The sequence below is a fragment of the Rhinoderma darwinii genome, chromosome 4 (genome assembly GCF_050947455.1).
Source record: "Rhinoderma darwinii isolate aRhiDar2 chromosome 4, aRhiDar2.hap1, whole genome shotgun sequence".
In the NCBI taxonomy this organism is placed as follows: Eukaryota; Metazoa; Chordata; class Amphibia; order Anura; family Rhinodermatidae; genus Rhinoderma; species Rhinoderma darwinii.
Genome location: NC_134690.1, coordinates 363,222,767 through 363,241,657, shown reverse-complemented (window position 1 = coordinate 363,241,657; position 18,891 = coordinate 363,222,767). Strand labels below are relative to the sequence as shown.

The window sequence follows — 18,891 nt, the reverse complement described above, 5'->3', positions numbered from 1 at the left end:
GGGACTCTGGCGTTGCCCCTGACATCACTATCCATATATGGACAGTAATGTCAGGGGCTTCCACAGAGTTGTGGAGCAGAGCCTATTCTAGTGCTCTGCTCTGGGGTTGCCCCTGACCTCACATTCTGGTCCAGGAGGATCCCTTGACGTCACTATTTATGGACAGTGTCATCAGGGTCTCCTCCAGCAGAGGAATCCCCGGCCTAAACGTTGACAACGCTCTGGCTGGGGATTCCAATCCTAGAGGGAGCCCCAATGGAGATATCTACAGGGAGGTGTGACTATCTACAGAGGGCACTGTGGCAATTTCTACAGGTGGGTGTGTGGCAGTATCTACAGAGGGCACTGTGGCACTATCTACAAAGGGGCTGCCCAATCTTCATATTCTTGTCTGCCAAACGCTGCCAGCAGAGCCGCCAGACTGCATTTACCGACATTTAAACTAGAAACTCGCAAACTTCCGTTAAGCTTAAACCTAGCGCTATTGTTATAGTAATGTAGTATTGTTTATAGTAATGTAGTGTTGTTATTATTAATGTAATGTAGTATTGTTATAGTAATGTAGTGTTATAGTAGTGTTATTATAGTAATGTAGTGTTATAGTAGTGTTATTATAGTAATGTAGTGTTATAGTAGTATTATTATAGTAATATAGTGTTATAGTAGTTCAAATAACTAATTGATTAACAATAATTTTGTATTGTATCAAATTTGAAAGTAATGCGGCCCGTCATCTTCACAATTTTTCTATGTGTGGCCCATTTACCTGGCTGAGTTTGAGACGCCTGCATTAGACTGTCTTCATTGTCGGGAAACATATCGGACTTTAAAAACTTGTAAATTCATATTTCGCATATGCCCTGTTCCTCTTCATTTACATTTTAGATTCAGTCCGTATTTTACATCAGTATTTTGAAGCCAAAGTTAGTAGTGGCCGCACAGAACAGAAGTTGAAATCTTTCCATTATATTTCCCCTGTATTTAGGATGCACTTCAGGTTGTTGCCCATAAATTGCATATATTGCACCAAATTTATGTTAAACTTTTTGACATTTGCCTTCTCACTCCAAAAAAGAAAACTGGCAAGAAAAGTGGGTGTAGTTAAGTTGTAAATGTCCTTGTTAGACTCCTTTATCAAAGTCAAAGGTTAAAATCTCTTACGGCTGGTAATTGGCATAAAAAGAAATCCAAACAGTCAGGCAATTCCAAATTCGCCTAATATGCACCATTGTTAAAAATAGATTCCTCACTTTTTCAAGATCTCTTCTTGCTTGTCAGTAACTGAAAACACTCGTTGCACACAATCGGAGACTGAAAACCCATCTTTGTTACAAGTGCGCGCTCTGATGCGTGTACCTGTATTGTTTAGGCCATATTCATATGCAGTGATCTTGCCCTCGTATTTTATTGCTGTGGCCATGTGTTACACTGTAGTCGGTGAGATTTTATAAAACCTCATACACCTGCAGTTTTCATGGCATGCTGCATATTTTATTTTTAAACTTCTGCACGCCTATTAGTGAAGTTTTTTTACATTGACTATGTTGAGGGATTGCTATACAAAGTGTATTAGAAACATTTTAATTACGCAATCATTTGCATAAAAATGAAAAACCTGCTTCAGATTGGATGACTACTTCAAAACAGGAAAATGTAACTATTAACCTAGTAGGCAACTGTTGTGCCTTTTTCGGCTGCATTCACATCTGTGTCAGGGCTCCGTTCCGACATTCCGTAGAAATTTTCTGTAGACAAGAACCATTGATTTTAATGGTGACCGATCTGGTGCAAATGGTTTTCGTTTGTCTCTGTTGTGCAAGGGTTCCGTCATTTTGACTGAATCAATACCGTAGTCTACTGCGCTATTCATTCCGTCAAAATGACGGAACCCCTGCACAATGGAGACAAGCGGAAACCATTGGCACCGATCCGGATCCTTCATCATTGAAACCTCTGGTTTCCATTTGTGTCAGTCTGGGCTCTGTTCCAGCTGAAAATTTCGTCGGAGCGGAGCCCTGACTCAGACGTGAACGCAGCCCAAACCAGACTGAAAAGTAGCTCATGATGTCATTTGCACATGTGGGGGGATGCATGTGTTTTGGGGATATTTATTTGCTGGTGTCTTTTTCGCTTAAATGCTCCATTTCTATTTCAGCAAACACACAACTACTTCACAGGACCTCTTGGAATTCCAGCCTGGGGATCGTACATCGTCTTTATTGTGTTGACCCTGGTGATTGGATTAATACTAGGCTTGGTAAGGCTGGTCTTTTTTAATATATTATTTATATTTTTATATAAACTTATTATTTTTATTTTTTTTCATAAATGTAGCTCATAACTGAGTGCTGAATGTGGACTAGCTAAGTGATTGCTCTCTGACACATCTAGCCTACGTTCAGTTCTCAGGTATAAGAGCTGCATTTATGAAAGTGTAGGACCCCTTTAAATTATTTACGCAGCTTCTATTTCTTACACGGTCATAGAAATCTCCGTATTTTTTTTTTACTTCTGTCAATTTATTTAATGCCTTTCTGCCCATCCCTCGTAAACTAAGCCTCTAATGGCTCTGTCCTTGCATCAGAAGCCCGTTAAACTATGTACTCTATTTGATGGCACTGCGCCCTCCTGCACACAGTACTGTCGACAGGATCGAGCTGTGACATACAAATTCTGATTCTGTATTGTGAAAGGCAATTAGGGCTGGGCAATTAAACGAAAAACAAACTAAATCAAAATTCACTTAAATTAACCGACATCTTGCGCATTTTTGTATTTATTTCTTTTTTCTTTTTTTTCCCGGTTTCAACTGTATCTGCATCTTCAGGACGCAGATACAGTTGAATCCAGTGGTAGAGCAGGGGGCCGTAAGGTCCCTGCTCTACCAATCACTATGTATCGCCGGCCACTAATGGCTCGGCGCAGGCGTGAGTGACGTCATTGCCCCTCTCTGCGCCGAACCACTCAGACCGGAGAAACAGAGGGATCTCCTCTACTCGTCATTGGAATGGGGTTAGGTGAGTATGTATTTTATTATTTTTATTGGGGCTGTGGGGGGCATTATACAGCATGGAGGCAATATACTGTGTGAGGGAAGCTATAGGGGCATTATCGTGTGTGGAGGGCAGTTATGGGGCATTCTACTGTGTGGAAGGCAGTTATGGGGGCTTTATCCTGTGTGGAGGGCAGTTATGGGGCATTATCCTGTGTGGAGGGCAGTTATAGGGCTTTATACTGTGGAGGGCAGTTATAGGGGCATTATACTGTGTTGCCATTTTATGGGGCATTATACTGTGTGGAGGGTAGTTATGAAGGCATTATACTGTGTGGAGGGCAGTTAGGGGGAATTATACTGTGTGGATGGCAGTTATGGAGACTATACTGTGTGGAGGTAAGTTATGGGGCATTATACTGTATTGGGGCATTATACTGTGTGGATGGCAGTTATAGGGGCATTATACTGCATGGAGGTCCGTTATGGGAGCTTTATACTTTGTGGGGGCAGCTGTGGGGCAATATACTGTGTGGGGGCAGTGTATCCCTGGCCAGTTGGATTCCGCTCCTACAGGGAGTTAGTGGTGCCGATTACGGGGGGGGGGGGGATGATGATGATGATGATAAGTACAATTGGAGTGGTGCTGTCTACAGGGGGAGCTATATACTGGGCTTGTGGCACTATTTACATGGGTACTGTTGCATTACAGGGGACACTGTGGTGCTATCTACAACTGGCACTATGTGGGCACTGTGGCACTATTTATGGTGGGCACTGGCACGATCTACAGTGGGCAATGTGGCACCATCTACAGTGGTATTGCGTCACTATCTACATGGGCACTGTGGTGTTTTCAGGTCGCTGCGACAAATAAAAAAAACCCTAACGAATAAAATTCATCCGTTTTTAACGTCCATGAAAAATGGATGGCAAGTGTCGGTGAAAAACGGTCAGACGGTCGGGAAATGGATTCAAATTTTGAGACACATTGATGCAAAACAGCCATAAAAAACGGATCCGTTGTTAACTAAAGCCCTCTTATCCGCTCACAGTGATCCAGGGTGACTGTGTATGTATATGTGAGTGTGTGTGTGTGTGTGTGTGTGTGTGTGTATATGTATATATATATATATATATATATATATATATATTAGATTATTTCTAGAGAAATATTCGATAAATTCTAGTGAAATTGTAGAGAGATTGTCATTAAAGGGTTAATATTTTATTCACAACATATAGGTTTTAACACCTAGCGGATTTATCAATGTTTGATGATCCCCATACCAACTCTTACCAGATTGTCATCTCTGCGAGAAAAGAACATGGTTGGTTACACAAGGCCGAGATTTCGCAACCTATTTATTCAAGTCTGCTCATAAGTATTTGGTTTGTTTTTTTACTGCAAAACTTGCCATTTTCAGCGGGATCTACTGACAATCTGCAGGGATGCCGGCGGAGCTTGCAGGCTGTTGCTTCCCATGTGGATAAGATGGTCAGCTTGGATGTTTTCCTCGAACATGAGAAATTCCTCTCTTGATGATCATCAAGCTGAAATGACACATTTATGGGATAGAGGAATGTGGGTGATGACAGCGTTCTTGTATATTTGAGCTGGCTCGGTGTGCTGCAGGTTTCTATTATTGTAGATTTGACGTCTTTCTTGATCTATTTCCTTTGCAGATACTGGTCCTACTAGCAGACTGCTTTTGTCCTGCTAAACCGAAGTATCAAGGGGTAAGATCTGGTAAGTACGGTAAGGCATCAAGGTTAAAATGAATAGAATTTATCAATTAACTAGACCTTTTGCTTAGAAGTTTTAAGGCTGGTGACAACCACTCGTTGAGCTGACATGGAGGCCATACTGGATATTATCTAATCTTCCGCAAAACCGATATAGTTAAATGGACATTTTAACACACTCTGATAGAGGACGATGTAAGAGTTACGGATCTATTGCATGACCATGCTCTAAATAGGATTTCTGACAAATATCTAACATCGCTTCGAAAACGTATTGATTGTTCGCGGTCCAACCGCTGGGTCCGGCCTTCACTAGATTTGAAGGGCATTGTCACTACTTTCAGTAAATAAGAAAATGTAAAAAAAAAAACAATCCTCTGACTCATTATTGTGGGCAGAACGTGGATGGCATAGAATAGACCGATGCACGGTCTCATGCTACGGATGGGTTAGTTTCGTTGCACAAGTAGAGCGGTGTTGCTGGTAGAGAATAACATGCTAGGATTGTGAAAAAGGTGGCACTTTGGCACCATAAATTGTGAATGTGTAATGGTAGGCTGGCACCACTGCTTAGTATACCCTAAAGGACAAAGTGGGATCTACAGATTTACTGGGAGCGCATTTCTTCCTGATGAATGAGTGGACAACTTGTAAGTCATATGTGTATTGCACTGTTCATTTGACAGAATTTAGAGCTATTAGAGCTTGCTCCAGACAGTGCTCCTTGAGGGTGTTAACATGAAGAAAAAGTTTCTGTATCATCCCCTGGGGTCACTGGGGGAAAGACTAATCATTATTCCTGCTGTCACCCTCCCACCCCTCCCCTACTGTGCACACACATAACCAGGAACTAAAACGTTTCATCCTGCTCCCAGAATTCAAAGGAGTGCTGGTCCCCGAATATTGAACCCAGATTATTGATCTTGATATAATTTTGAAAACTAAGATTCTGGCCATGATTCTGATGCTAAGCTCCAGTCCTAAAGTAATGATCTATTACGTACATCCTTAGCAGGCGTAAAGCATAGTGTGAAGTTAAAGGAACAGCAAGCAGAAAATATACAAATAATGAAAGAGAAAATTCTAGCAATTCCTCCCATAATCTCCTCTTCCTGTGTTGGAGACTACTGGCTGCAGTAGGAGCTTTGCCCCACAGAGAATTTTAACCCAAACCCCTTGCCAAAAATTGAATGACTAGATCAGGAGCAAGTTTTCAGTAGCATGGAGAAAATCCTGAAGACCAGCCAATACTTTGGGCAAGTTTATCTCCTGTCTTTGCTGTCATCATTCATTTCTAAGTTCAGTGTTCCTTTAAATACCCCTAATAAAGGACTGCTGCTTTTCACTACAAACTTGTCTTGAGCCTTTTTATTGTATTTTCCTGATATGAATATATAATTTTGACTATAATTCCCTGCCAGCATCTCAAAGCTTTTTATTTTTCTGTTTTACTAAACATGTTTTAGAATTAGGTATTTTTTATTTAAGTAATCATAATGGGGAAGATTTATGAAACCTATCTAAGGCTATGTTCACACCTGCGTTATCATTCCAGTGTTGCTGCTCCGTCAGAGGAGCAGAACAAGGGAATAATGGAAGCAACGGTTCCTTTGTAACACGGGGACAACACCGGCGTCTGATGGAACCCATTGACTTTAACGGGTGCCAAATGATTTTCATCAGGGTGTCCGTGGTTTTATCGGAGACAGTAGTGCAGCATGGTGCGCTATGGTCTCCAGTAATCTCAGCCAGATCTGCAACGGAGGCTCCAACGTAGATGTGGACGAGTCCGAACAGAAAAAAAATATTTTTCCATAGCAACCAATCACAGCACAGTTTTAAAAAAAAAAAATGTATAACCCTTTTAAAAAAGAAAAAACTGTGCTGTGATTGGTTACTATGTTTTTCTGAAAGACTGTTTCTTTAATATTATTCGTCGGATAACCTCTTTAAGGAAGACATCTAACCAGTCTAAATAACTACATTAGTAACCAGTCTTTCAAAGAGGTAAATGCTTTATATTGTCCCATCTGCCAAACACATGGAACTACTTCATCTCCTCAGCCATTAAACACGTCCCCTTTAAATCATTTTAGTTACTATTTTTCTTCATATTTAACCTTCTCACTTGCTTTGTACATTATCTATTTTAAAGCCCAGTTTTTAGAAATAGACTGTCGTCCTGGTCAAATTGGTTTCTCTCTAAAGCCACATTTGTTTGGTGATTCCATAATGCTCATCTGATCATTATCTGGTTCTGCTTTGTATAGATGATCTTCTTTTAGAGTCCTTACAAAAAAGTATATCTTTTACATCCAAGTGCTGTTCATCATCGCGAGACAGCTGGAGGAGAACATTGATCCTTATCCACATGTTTGTAGATAATGAATGACAATTCAACTGAGATTGTATGTTCTTCATAAGTATTCTATTTGAGGTAGAATAATGATCTGTTTCTTCGACTTCTACAGATACCACATGTTGATATAAACATCAAAGGCCTTCATTAAATGTCAGGGGTTTCATATGTGTATTACTATAGAGGTGATTTGCATTTGTGGTTGAGATCTCATATGTCCACCAGCTACAGTCAGACTAGAGATAGATCCTCCAGTTCATGTATATGTCTATTGGATGCCTTACTGAGGTCCTGTTATTTTACTCCGAGGAGGCCTTCAGGACAATTGTCATTAACCTTTGTTGCCCTCGTATAGCGTTGTCTGGGACATTTAATAGCATAGCCCTTTCATTATTTTGTCCAGGCACAGCGCCGTACCTGTACTGCAGCTCAGCCATGTTGGTGGACCACCTCCCCCGTCGATCACACATTGATCTATTTGCGCCTACATGCAATTTTGCTTCAAAGCATAACAGGTTTTTTTTTTTTTGGGGGGGGGGGTCATTCCATAAAAATAGCCCATTATAGAAAATGTAATATATCTGCAAAGCTGATTGATTTTAGATATAGAGGATAATGAGCCATTGTTTAGATCTTTGGTAATACCCCTTTAAGATGGCTCATGAATAAAGTAAGAAACCTGTTTTTACCATCCTTTCGACTGACCGCTGAAGAGGTCGATGTCTTATACCGCTGGTCGTATGTTTAATCGCTGCTGAATCCTGTATTCTATTTTGCTTCCACTGCAGAGATAAACCAGGATGATGTGGAGATTCCAGATAAAGATCAGAGGGATTCTTCTGATGGACTGAAGGATACAATTGACAATGAGGATGCCACTGAAGAGGACAATGAAGGTGACCAGGAAGATGACCAAGCAGAGGACAGTGACGTGGCTAATTCTAATAGTGATGTGAAGGATTCTGAGGAGGACTCGGCAGTGGAGAAATCTGACCCAGAAGAAGAACATAATAGTCATCCACAACAGCCAAGTACGCCAGAGACTGAGAGTGCCTTGCGGCATCGCAGAACTGAAGCGGTGGCCGGTGGACAGTAGACCTCCGCGTATCTGTAGGTTTATCTTCATGGACCAAAGATATGTCTCCAATATTTTTGCTGCAGTTTTTTGGTGTGATTAGTATTTTGAATGGAAACTTCTTTTATTACAGTAATCTTGTAAGAGAGAACGTTTTAGAAGTTGTCTCCAGGTGTTTAGGTTCGTAACACAAGACATTTGTTGATCGTTTTCTTATCTTGGTTTCCGGCATTGACGTGTTACGACTGAAGAACTCCCCTTTTATGTCTAGTTTACTTCAGTTTATGCCAAATTCTGTTTCTAATGGAAAATGATTTTTTTTATGCTATTTTTGCCGTCACAAATTTGTAACTGTTTACATTTTTTTTAATAGTTGTACCAATCCTTGGCTTCAGTGCTTAATGAACTGTTCAACTGTTCGGGCACTGTATATACAGATATTGTTAGCTAACTGTGATACAAGTCAATGTTCACATTTATTTCTGTGCTCTGCTCATAGAAGTAAAACAACGAAAATGATGGCGCTGACCGGTTTCATTACGGATACCAATCCTGCCCATGGTTTCCATTATTTTCCCAGGTAAAATGTTGCTGCGTGCTGCCCTATTTTGTCCAAGATTTTTGCCGTAATCTGCGATGGAGGCTTCTAACAGATCCTCCAACGCAGATGTCAACTTGTCCATAAAGAAATATTTTGGTGAGGCATAACTTTATTAAGTACCCCTCCTCCTCCTCTACCACCTTCTGATGTAAATGACTGACAAATTTTAAAATATTGTGTCAGAAGAAAAGCTGTAAAATGACAGACCCTTGGGTGACATGTTAGCTACTGAAATCAGGGCTGCCATAACCAGATGGATGGCTCAACAAACCACCGAGAGATCAGCCTGTTCACTATCGACACGTCTGCGCCATCACAATCATCCCCATAATCGGCCTTATTCACACCACGCTATCTGGGATACTATAGTTAATAACTGGAAACCAGTAATGATCATTTTGAAGCATTATAAAGCAGGTGGGTAAGTCCCCCACTATGAGACTGCCATTCATCTGAACGTTTTGTGTTGGCATTTGTTCTCTGACCTTAAAGGGTTCTATAGGTTTTTATTAACTAGGGCATTAAAGAGACTCTGTCACCACATTATAAGTGCCCTGTCTCCTACATAAGGAGATCAGCGCTATAATGTAGGTGACAGCAGTGCTTTTTATTTGAAAAAAACGATCTATTTTCACCACTTTATTAGCGATTTTAGATTTATGCTAATGAGTTGCTTAATGCCCAAGTGGGCGTGTTTTTACTTTAGACCAAGTGGGCGTTGTACAGAGGAGTATAACACTGACCAATCAGCATCATGCACTCCTCTCCATTCATTTACTCAGCGCATAGGGACCCTGTTAAATCCTTGTGTGCTGTCTTAGGGTATGTTCACACGATGAGAGGCTTTTACGTGTGAAAAGACAGACTGTTTACAGCTGCCTCGTTTCACACGTAAATGCTCCTCGTAATTTACGAGGCGTCTGAGACGCTCGTAAATCTTGAGCTGTGCTTCATTGAGTTCAATGAAGAACAGCTCAAATTACGTGGCAAAGAAGTGTCCTGCACTTCTTTGACGAGGCTGTATTTTTACGCGTCGTCGTTTGACAGCTGTCAAACGACGACGTGTAAATTACAGGTCGTCTGCACAGTACGTCGGCAAACCCATTCAAATGAATGGGCAGATGTTTGCCGACGTATTGTAGCCCTATTTTCAGGCGTAAAACGAGGCATACGCCTCGTTTACGCCTGAAAATAGGTCGTGTGAACCCAGCCTTATATACAGGGTCCCAGCCTAATACTAACACATTAACAATACTGAAGTGTTTAGACAGTGAATAGATATTCCACGGGATGTCTATTCACAAACTCTGCACTTCGTTACTCTGTCTGTGGTAGTTACAGCAGAGGAAGCGTGATCTCGTTGTAACCTGTCATTTACAGTGAGATCTCTCGAGATCACGCTTCCTCTGCTGTAACTACCACAGACAGAGTAACGAAGTGCAGAGATTGTGAATAGACATCCCGTGGAATATCTATTCACTGTCTAAACACTTCAGTATTGTTAATGTGTTAGATCACTATGTGCTGTCTTATACTAACAGGATCCCTATGCGCTGTGTAAATGAATGGAGAGGAGTGCATGATGCTGATTGGTCAGCGTCCTACACTCCCCTGTACAACGCCTGCTTGGTCTAAAGTAAAAACACGGTTCTTGGGCATTAAGCAACTCATTAGCATAAATCTAAAATCGCTAATAAAGTGGTGATAACAGATAGTTTTTTAAAATAATAAGCATTACTGTCACCTACATTACAGCGCCGATCTCCTTATGTAGAAGACAGGACACTTATAATGTGGTGACAGAGCCTCTTTAAATAACTGAACACAGCATTTTCATTTTCTATAACAGTAAGTGATATTAAGCTGGTGTCACTGACTGCTGCATGCTGGGAGATGTTGCTTAAAGAAGCTTCATGTATACCCATCCATATAGCGTGTCGGCAACTATGGGACACATATACATTAGAGTTACATAAAGTCATATTATCCTCACAGACCATGTTCAGGGTGTGTTTGCTCTGTGTTCACATAGTATATTGGGAAATAGAAGCGCTACCAGTGCCGTGTCTGATTTAGACTTTCCCTTGTTGTATGGCCTAGTACGGGATGCAGATCTAATAGAGCTGTCCCTAATCAGGATCTCCTCTGTCACATCTAGCACAGACATAATGGTCCCCCCACAAACGGAGATAGGATTCAATTAAACTTAGAAGACCCCCTTTAAACATTTACATATACGCCTATACACTGAGTATTAGTAGATCCTACAGCTGGAAACGTGGAAGATATTTGGTGCACTCGTCCATTACAGATGACCGCTCGCGGGTGGATTCCAGTTTCAGCAGATAAAGGTTACGCAAGTTATAAAGATTTTTTTTAAATATTTTCTGTTATCAATTCCTCATGTTCAAGATCTCTGCTTGCAGGCATTCAATAGGAACCTCATGAATACAAATATATCCTGGCAATGTGATAGACACAGGTTCACAGCTTGTTACAGGACACCGCTCTGATGACTACTGTAACGAGCCGTGCACCTGTGTGATCATCACATGACCAGAACACATTCTTATCCACCAAAAGTAAGCAATAAGGTTCCTATTGAAGACCGCAAGCAGAGATCTTGAGAACCGAGGAATTGATATATTGGAAAATGTTAGAACTTGTCATTACACAATGAATAACCTTTTATTTGCTGGAAACTGGAGTTTCTGTAACGTTGAGTTAAAAAGTTAGAAGAATTCAGGAAATGGATTGTAGACGTTTACGGTGTACTTGACATTTGTTATAATTGAGAGCTTTTTCTTTTTGTAATTTTTTTTTATTGAAGGTTAAACTGGGGATATGAAGGGATGAAGTTTTAATTTTTGTATTGTTATGGTTTTGTTTTTAACCTGTAAAATATGGAAATAATCCTGTTTTTATAGATCTATGGATCTTTCTTCAACAAGATTATTTTTTATCGATATTTGAAAGCTTTGATGTCTTGCTATAGCTGCTTGAACAACATGTAAGATTATTGGTTCAAGTTGGAGCCTTTTGTATTTGATTTCAGGAGAAAAGATGTTTACATTGGCTTTATAGTCACGTTTGGGTCCTTTTTAAGGTAATTGTACAGATTCCTAATCCATTTGTGTGTCCGGCGCAGTACAATATTCTGACCTTCCATAGGCTCTTGATGTAAGACACTGCACACACCATACATAGGTTTTCATATAGCTTTGGAGTTGTCTTTTTAGGATTATTACTCCAGCCTTCCCTTTAGTGTTGGGGAATAGTACTGAAGTGAGACAGAACCAGACCGCACTGTAGATCATTAGCACGCTATTAATTAGCTCTGTTTGTAGCTTCCTCTCTATGCAATATTTATCACATTGCTTGTGGGATTTTGCACTGCGCCATCTTGTGGTAGAGAACAAGAATTACAATGGATATCGAATTGCAATAAAGCTGTAATAGCAAACACTTCTTGCTTGTTTGTTGTATTTATTAAAACCGTAACCCAAGATATAATATAACAAACCTATAATGCATGCAAAGCTTGTGTATCAGAACTGCACACACCGGCTGCCATTACAGCTGCAACACTGTTTCTCATCCAGCTTTTCCTTATTCCGTAATGTGATGTTTTATTTCATATTGCCTTAAAACGAATTTCCACCTTTAGGGCTAGTCCACACGTGGCATAAATACTGCAGATTTTCTGCAATGTATTTCATTGTGGAAAATCCGCAGCATAATACAGTAGCAGAGGAGTGGATGAGATTTCAAGAAATGTTATCCACACACTGCGTACGTGATATGTGGAGATTCTGCACGCTTTTTTGTTGCGGTTTTTCCCCGTTGTATTCAATGGGGTTCTAAACCCCACAACAATCATTCAAGTGTTGCGACTTTGAAAAAATAAAAAAAAAAGCCTCTGATGTTCTGCAGGCCGGCCTCCTGGGATGATGCTTCATCCCATGTGACCGCTGCAGCCAATCACAGGCTGTATCGGCGGTCACTTGGGATGAAACGTCATCCCAGGAGGCTGGCCTTGATTGTCAGGGGCTGGCCTTCCGGGATGACATTGCCTGTGATTCGCTGCAGCGGTCTCCCAGGAGGCCGGCTTGCCAGTAGGCCGGCTAAATGCTGCAGTTTTCTGCAGTGGACAGTCCAGGCGAAAAATTGCACCACAATTTTTGTGCGGTTTTTCGGCTGGAATTTCCTGTGACCACCTGGGCAGATGCACTCTGCCTTTTACGCAGCGTATGCGTCCCATGTGAACTGAGCCTTAAACTCCATGTAGTTTTTAGAAACAAAAATTCTGTGCCGTTAATTTCTTAATATATCTTTAAATGATCCGAGCTTTCGGATACGGAGCTCCAATTCTCCTACATAGATACAGATTTAAAACAGAACACTCTTGCTGCCGGCAGCACACACTAAGGAGAGCATGGAAGTTACTGCATACTGAAAAATGGTGTTCAAGGGTGAGAACTCACTTTAATCTGAACAGAACTAAAGAAAATAATGCCATAATAAATATATATATATATATATATATATATATATATATATATATATATATATACACACACAGTAGTGTTAAAAAAAAAAATATACGTACAACATCGTTAACCTGATAAATCAATGTTTTTGGTAGAAGTAAAAGTAAATTTGCGATGTAGAAATTTCAAGTGTAGTAGAAAAAAATACAGAGACAACAATTAGGACATGCATGCCGCTCATTCTGAGTAATTGAATCATTAAAGGGGTTGTTCCACAAAACACATATATCCCCTATCCACGGGTGTCGGACCGCTGGGACCCCCAGCAACAAGGAGAATGGGGGACCAAAAGTGCTCCATGAGAGCACATGCACGACCGGCGGTCCCTTCATTTCTATGGAGCTGCCGGATACACAAGCCGGGCACACCCCAGATGTCCCAAGCTTCTCATGGAGCACTTCGGGGGACTTTTGGTCCCCCCATTCTCCCAGCGGTCAGACCCCCAGCGATCACACATGTATCCCCTATCCTGTGGAACAACCCCTTTAATTGAAAGTGGCTTGTTCAAAATAAGAGTTAAATTGGTGGTCATTTATTCTGTGGAAGAACAGGTGTTGCTTTTGGCCCTTATTTAAGGTAAGAGGGTGGCAAATGTTGCACATGTTGGTTATAGTGTGTTTCCTTCTGAAATACTGGGGAAAACCGGTCGTCTAGACCTTTTTCTTATGAAAAACATACCTTGATTGGAGAGGGAAACGCATATAGAGAAGTGCAGCAAATTATAGGCTGCTGAGCTAAAATGATCTCAAATGCCTTGAAGTAACAACCAAAACCTGAAAGACGCGGAAGGTAGCGGGGAACTACGGTTCGAATGGATCGAAGAATAGCCAAAATGGCAAAGGCTCAGCTAATGATCTCCTCCAGAAAGATCAAAGAAGATGTGAAGTTACCAGTGAGTAACTTTATCAGAAGACGATTAAGAGAAGCCAGCAAGAACTCCACGCAAAGTCCCATTGTTGAAAAAAAAGACGTGTCCTGAATAGGTTAAAAGTTGCCAAGGAACACATTGACTGGCCCAAAGACAAATGGCACAACATTTTGTGTCTGGTGGCTGCAGACATTATGTCAGACGACCCCCCGAGCACAGCATTCAAGCCACAGTACACTGTGAAGACAGTAAAGCATGGTGCTGCAAAAATCATGATATGGGGATGTTTCTCATTTCATGGTGTTGGGCCTATTTATCACATGCAAGCGATCATGGATCAGTTTGAATCTATAAAAATACTAGAGGAGGTCATGAAATGGGTGTTTCAACACGACAATGACCCAAAACACACCAGTAAGTGAACAACATCTTGGTTACAGACAAACAGGATTGAGGTAATGGAGTGGCCGGCCCAATCCCGTGACCTCAATCCCATAGAGAACTTGTGGGGTGACCAAAAACTGCGGTTTATGAGGCAAAACCCAAAAATGCAGAGGAACTGTGGAATGTCGTCCAATCTTCCTGGACTGGAATACCTGTTCAGAGGTGGCAGAAGTTGGTCGACTCCACGCAACACAGATGTCAAGCAGTTCTCAGAAACAATAGTTATACCACTAAATATTAGTTCAGCAAAGTGGAATCTGAAACATTTTTTCAGTTTATACATAAAATGTTTACGTTTTTAAAGAAAAATGCCGGCACTGCTATTTTTTAGAGCAGCCTAATATTCCTTGTAGTATTTCCAGTGCATTTGTAATTCGGCAAAAAAAAGTTATGATTTTGCGCTTTTTTTGCTTTTTAAACTCACAGCTATTTTTTTTGAACACTACTGTTTATATTTTGTTATAAACTTAACCAAAACTTAAATTTTAAAAACACAAATTCTGAGTAAAGTCTATCCATAGTTGAAAATACTAATATGAATACAGCAGTGAGTTGTAAAATAATGATATTTACAGTCACAATCTGAACAAGTAGCGGGCTGTCAGAGAATTTACGGACGATTGAGTTCTGAAGGTTGCGCAACTCAGTACCTTAAAGTGTAACTCTAACTTTGAACATTATTCGATTTTAGGTCTAAAGATCTGTGATAATTTAATATATATATTTTTTTTTTTATAGGGGTTTGAGCTTCAATTTCCTAAAACAGAGTTCCAAAGCCCCTGTGTAGACAGAGTAAAAGGTAGGACAGGTCATCAATATATGATCAGTGGGGGGGGTCGGGGGTCTGACTTACGGCACACCCACCAATCTGCGGATTAAAGAGTCCACGGTGCTCTGGTTAGCGCTGTGCCCTCAGCTTTGCTTGCCAGGTACAGCGCCGTACATCCAGTAGTGGCTGTGTCTTGTACTGCAGCTCAGTCCTATTCTCTTGAATTGTACTGCGCTGCAAAAAGCTCTAGTATTCGGCATAGTCACTTCTGAATGTAATGACTAGGCCATAACACTCATCGGAGCGCTGCAGCCCCTTCATCCAGCTGATTGATGGGAGTCAGACCACTACCGATCTGGTATTGGTGAACTATCCTAAGCATAGTTCCTCAATATCCACACCCTGGAAAACCGTTATAAATGATTAGAATGTTTTCCTGAAGCCACCACCAGGGGGAGCGTTCTGAAGATGGGTTTATTATTGAGTTTAATGGTTGTTGTATAAATCCGTCTTCACTAAGCTTTCACTTGTGACTGCAGGCAGACCGTTACATGATAAAATTCTAATGCCCGAGCGTATCCGTTTTGCGTTTGCAAAAATGTGGCATCAGCTTTTCACATCCGTGTTTACGCACTTCCTGTTTTTTGTTCTCATGGACATATATAAAAAAAAAAAATGGAGCTTTGACCCCAATAAAGAAATATGACATAAGTAAACACCAAACTTTGGACCTAAAAACAATATGATGAGGTTATACTTTGAAAAATGGTATCACACTTGCCCAATGTGAGTGAATTTCCCCATCTTAGTCGCTCTGTGAGCACCTTTCAGTAAGCAGGCAGTCTTCTAGTTCTTATTAAAAAATCTGACATCACAAGCTTCAGTTGTAATGGCATTCGAGATTGAGTCAGAATATATCCCAAGTAGTATAAATAATTGTGGAATTATTCTGAAATCCTTAAACCACATTCATTAATAGCACAAAGAGACATCTTGAAGAGTCAAACATTCATGATCTGCATCCAACATCCTCTGTGCTTGCTTAAACCCCATGGATGTTCGCACAATACAACGCTTGTACACGACCTCTACCTGGTTTATTTAAAATTCTGCAAGGAAATGTGAAGTGAGGGATTCAAGTTCTTTAGATTAAGGTTTTAGACTTTGCAGACAGAAAATATATTCAAATCAAACTATTTTTCTAAAAAAAAAAAAAAGTCAAGCGAGCAGGATAAGTGAGCGGTTTCAGAGGTTATATTATTACTGTTTAATATGAGCCTCATCTGGCATGCATTACCACGGAGCACAAACTGGCATGGGAAAACAGTTGACTCTGACCACAGCTGTTGGGATAGGAAGTTAATAGTTAGGGAGTTAAAAAGAGTTTGAGAAAACTAAATGTGCCCTCTGTTTACAGGCACAGATGCACGCTGACATTAACCAGTGGCACAAACAATAAGCTCTTGCAAACTAGAAATACTTCTTGCCCAACATGAAATATGTCTTGCAGGGCTCTAAAGATTCAGCATGGATTTTTGTAATAAACAAAACATTTTGCGAGCTACATTAGTCTGTATAAAAGAGTCACACTACAGGACAAGGGAGGTTTATGGCGTGTTATATTAGATGATGTGACCTGGCTAATACATAACAGCCATCCCACATCCCCTGCTCCGATTTATTTCATGTTGTGAAGCCCACAGGAACACTGTGGTTTTGTGAGTCTGTGGGACAAAGTACAAAAATAGCGTGTTGGCAGCTGAATAAAAACAACTATGTTCTCCGTTTGTACTCACTGCCGGTGTTGGGTTTATCTTGGGGCCATATATTGTTCTCCTGGTTTCGCCTACTTTTTCTCATTAATGTCCCTGATGAGAAACTTTATATGTTTATTATGGCTTGTGCTAGTAGATGGCCTCGCTTAGAGGGGCTCTGATAGGTGTTTAAAAATATCTGTACATACAATGGCCTGGAAATGGCACAAAAAAATGGCATCGATGCACCAATTCTTTTTAGCATATTTTAGGCGCTGGCACATATGAACCACTGCCCTGATCTGGGATATACGTGATCCATGGAAAGAAATAGATGCAGGCTGTAGTTTCTTTTAGCATGAGCTTTAGGTCCTATTTTGCCCCCACACATAACAAAGTTGCATAATTCTCATGCACATGGAGTAGTACAGCGCTGTACAGTTGTGGTGGATTCACATGGCAGATTTTGTTGCGTAAATGATGCGACTAAAAATCTGTTCCATTTATCTGAATGGAACTTGTAGAAATCCATGAATATGAATGGAACTGTTTTTTAATTGCAGACATTTCTGCAACCTAATCTGCCACGTGTGACCCCCCCCCCCCCCTTATACAGCACCCATAATAATAATATAATAATCTTTATTTATGTAGCGCCAACATGTTATGCAGCACTTTACAATTTAGGGTATGTGCACACACACACTAATTACGTCCGTAATTGACGGACGTATTTCGGCCGCAAGTCCCGGACCGAACACAGTGCAGGGAGCCGGGCTCCTAGCATCATACTTATGTACGATGCTAGGAGTCCCTGCCTCCCTGCAGGACAACTGTCCCGTACTGTAATCATGTTTTCAGTACGGGACAGTTGTCCTGCAGCGAGGCAGGGACTCCTAGCATCGTACATAAGTATGATGCTAGGAGCCCGGCTCCCTGCACTGTGTTCGGTCCGGTACTTGCGGCCAAAATACGTCCGTCAATTACAGACTTATTGAATTACTTACTGAATTAGTGTGTGTGCACATACCCTTAGAGGGAACATAAACAGACAATATCAGACATTACATAGTGACAAAGCTAATTTACGATTCAGACAGGAGCATTCAGGACCCTGCTCGCAAGAGCTTACAATTTATGAGGAAATAAGGGAGACACAAAGTGTAACAGTGTTTGTTCAGTACAATAGTCCGGCAATTTTTATACACATGGGTGGTACACATAAAGCTGCATGAGCCGGTCACCAGCCAGTATCCGTGTATGACGGACATGAAATGCAAGGAGTGTGAGGGAATCTTATTCTGATGACTAATGGGGCCAAGGAAAGGAATCAGATTAGGGAATGTTATAGGCCCGTCTAAAAAGATGAGTTTTCAGGGCACGTCTAAAACTGTGGATGTTGGGAATTAATCTGATTGTCTAGGGTAGCGCATTCCAGGGGACATTTGCAGCACGAGAAAACCTTGGAGATGGGTGTAGGAGGTTCGGATTATGGAGGATTTTAATCTAAGTTCGTTGGCAGAACGTAGAGCCCGAGTAGGGTGGTAGACAGAGATGAGGGAGGAGATGTAAGGAGGTGCAGCACTGTGGAGAGCTTTGTGGGTGAGAGTAATAAGTTAGAATTTAATTCTGAAGGGGATGGGCAACCAGTGTAATGACTGGCACCGGGTATAGGCGTTGGTGTAGCGGTTGGTCAGAAAGTTGAGCCTGGCTGCTGCATTGAGGATAGATTG

The 18,891-nt window shown here is 41.0% G+C and overlaps 1 protein-coding gene across 1 annotated transcript in view; it reads left to right on the top strand.

Annotated features, from left to right (window-relative positions):
- Positions 1–9,323, top strand: part of TMX4 (thioredoxin related transmembrane protein 4) — a 69,867-nt gene extending 60,544 nt beyond the window's left edge. The window contains exons 6-8 of the mRNA XM_075863059.1: positions 2,156–2,257; positions 4,679–4,742; positions 7,886–9,323. Of these exons, the coding sequence (XP_075719174.1) occupies positions 2,156–2,257; positions 4,679–4,742; positions 7,886–8,193 (474 nt within the window). The 3' untranslated portion in view covers positions 8,194–9,323. The remainder of the gene's footprint in view (positions 1–2,155; positions 2,258–4,678; positions 4,743–7,885) is intronic.
- Positions 9,324–18,891: the final 9,568 nt, after the last annotated feature.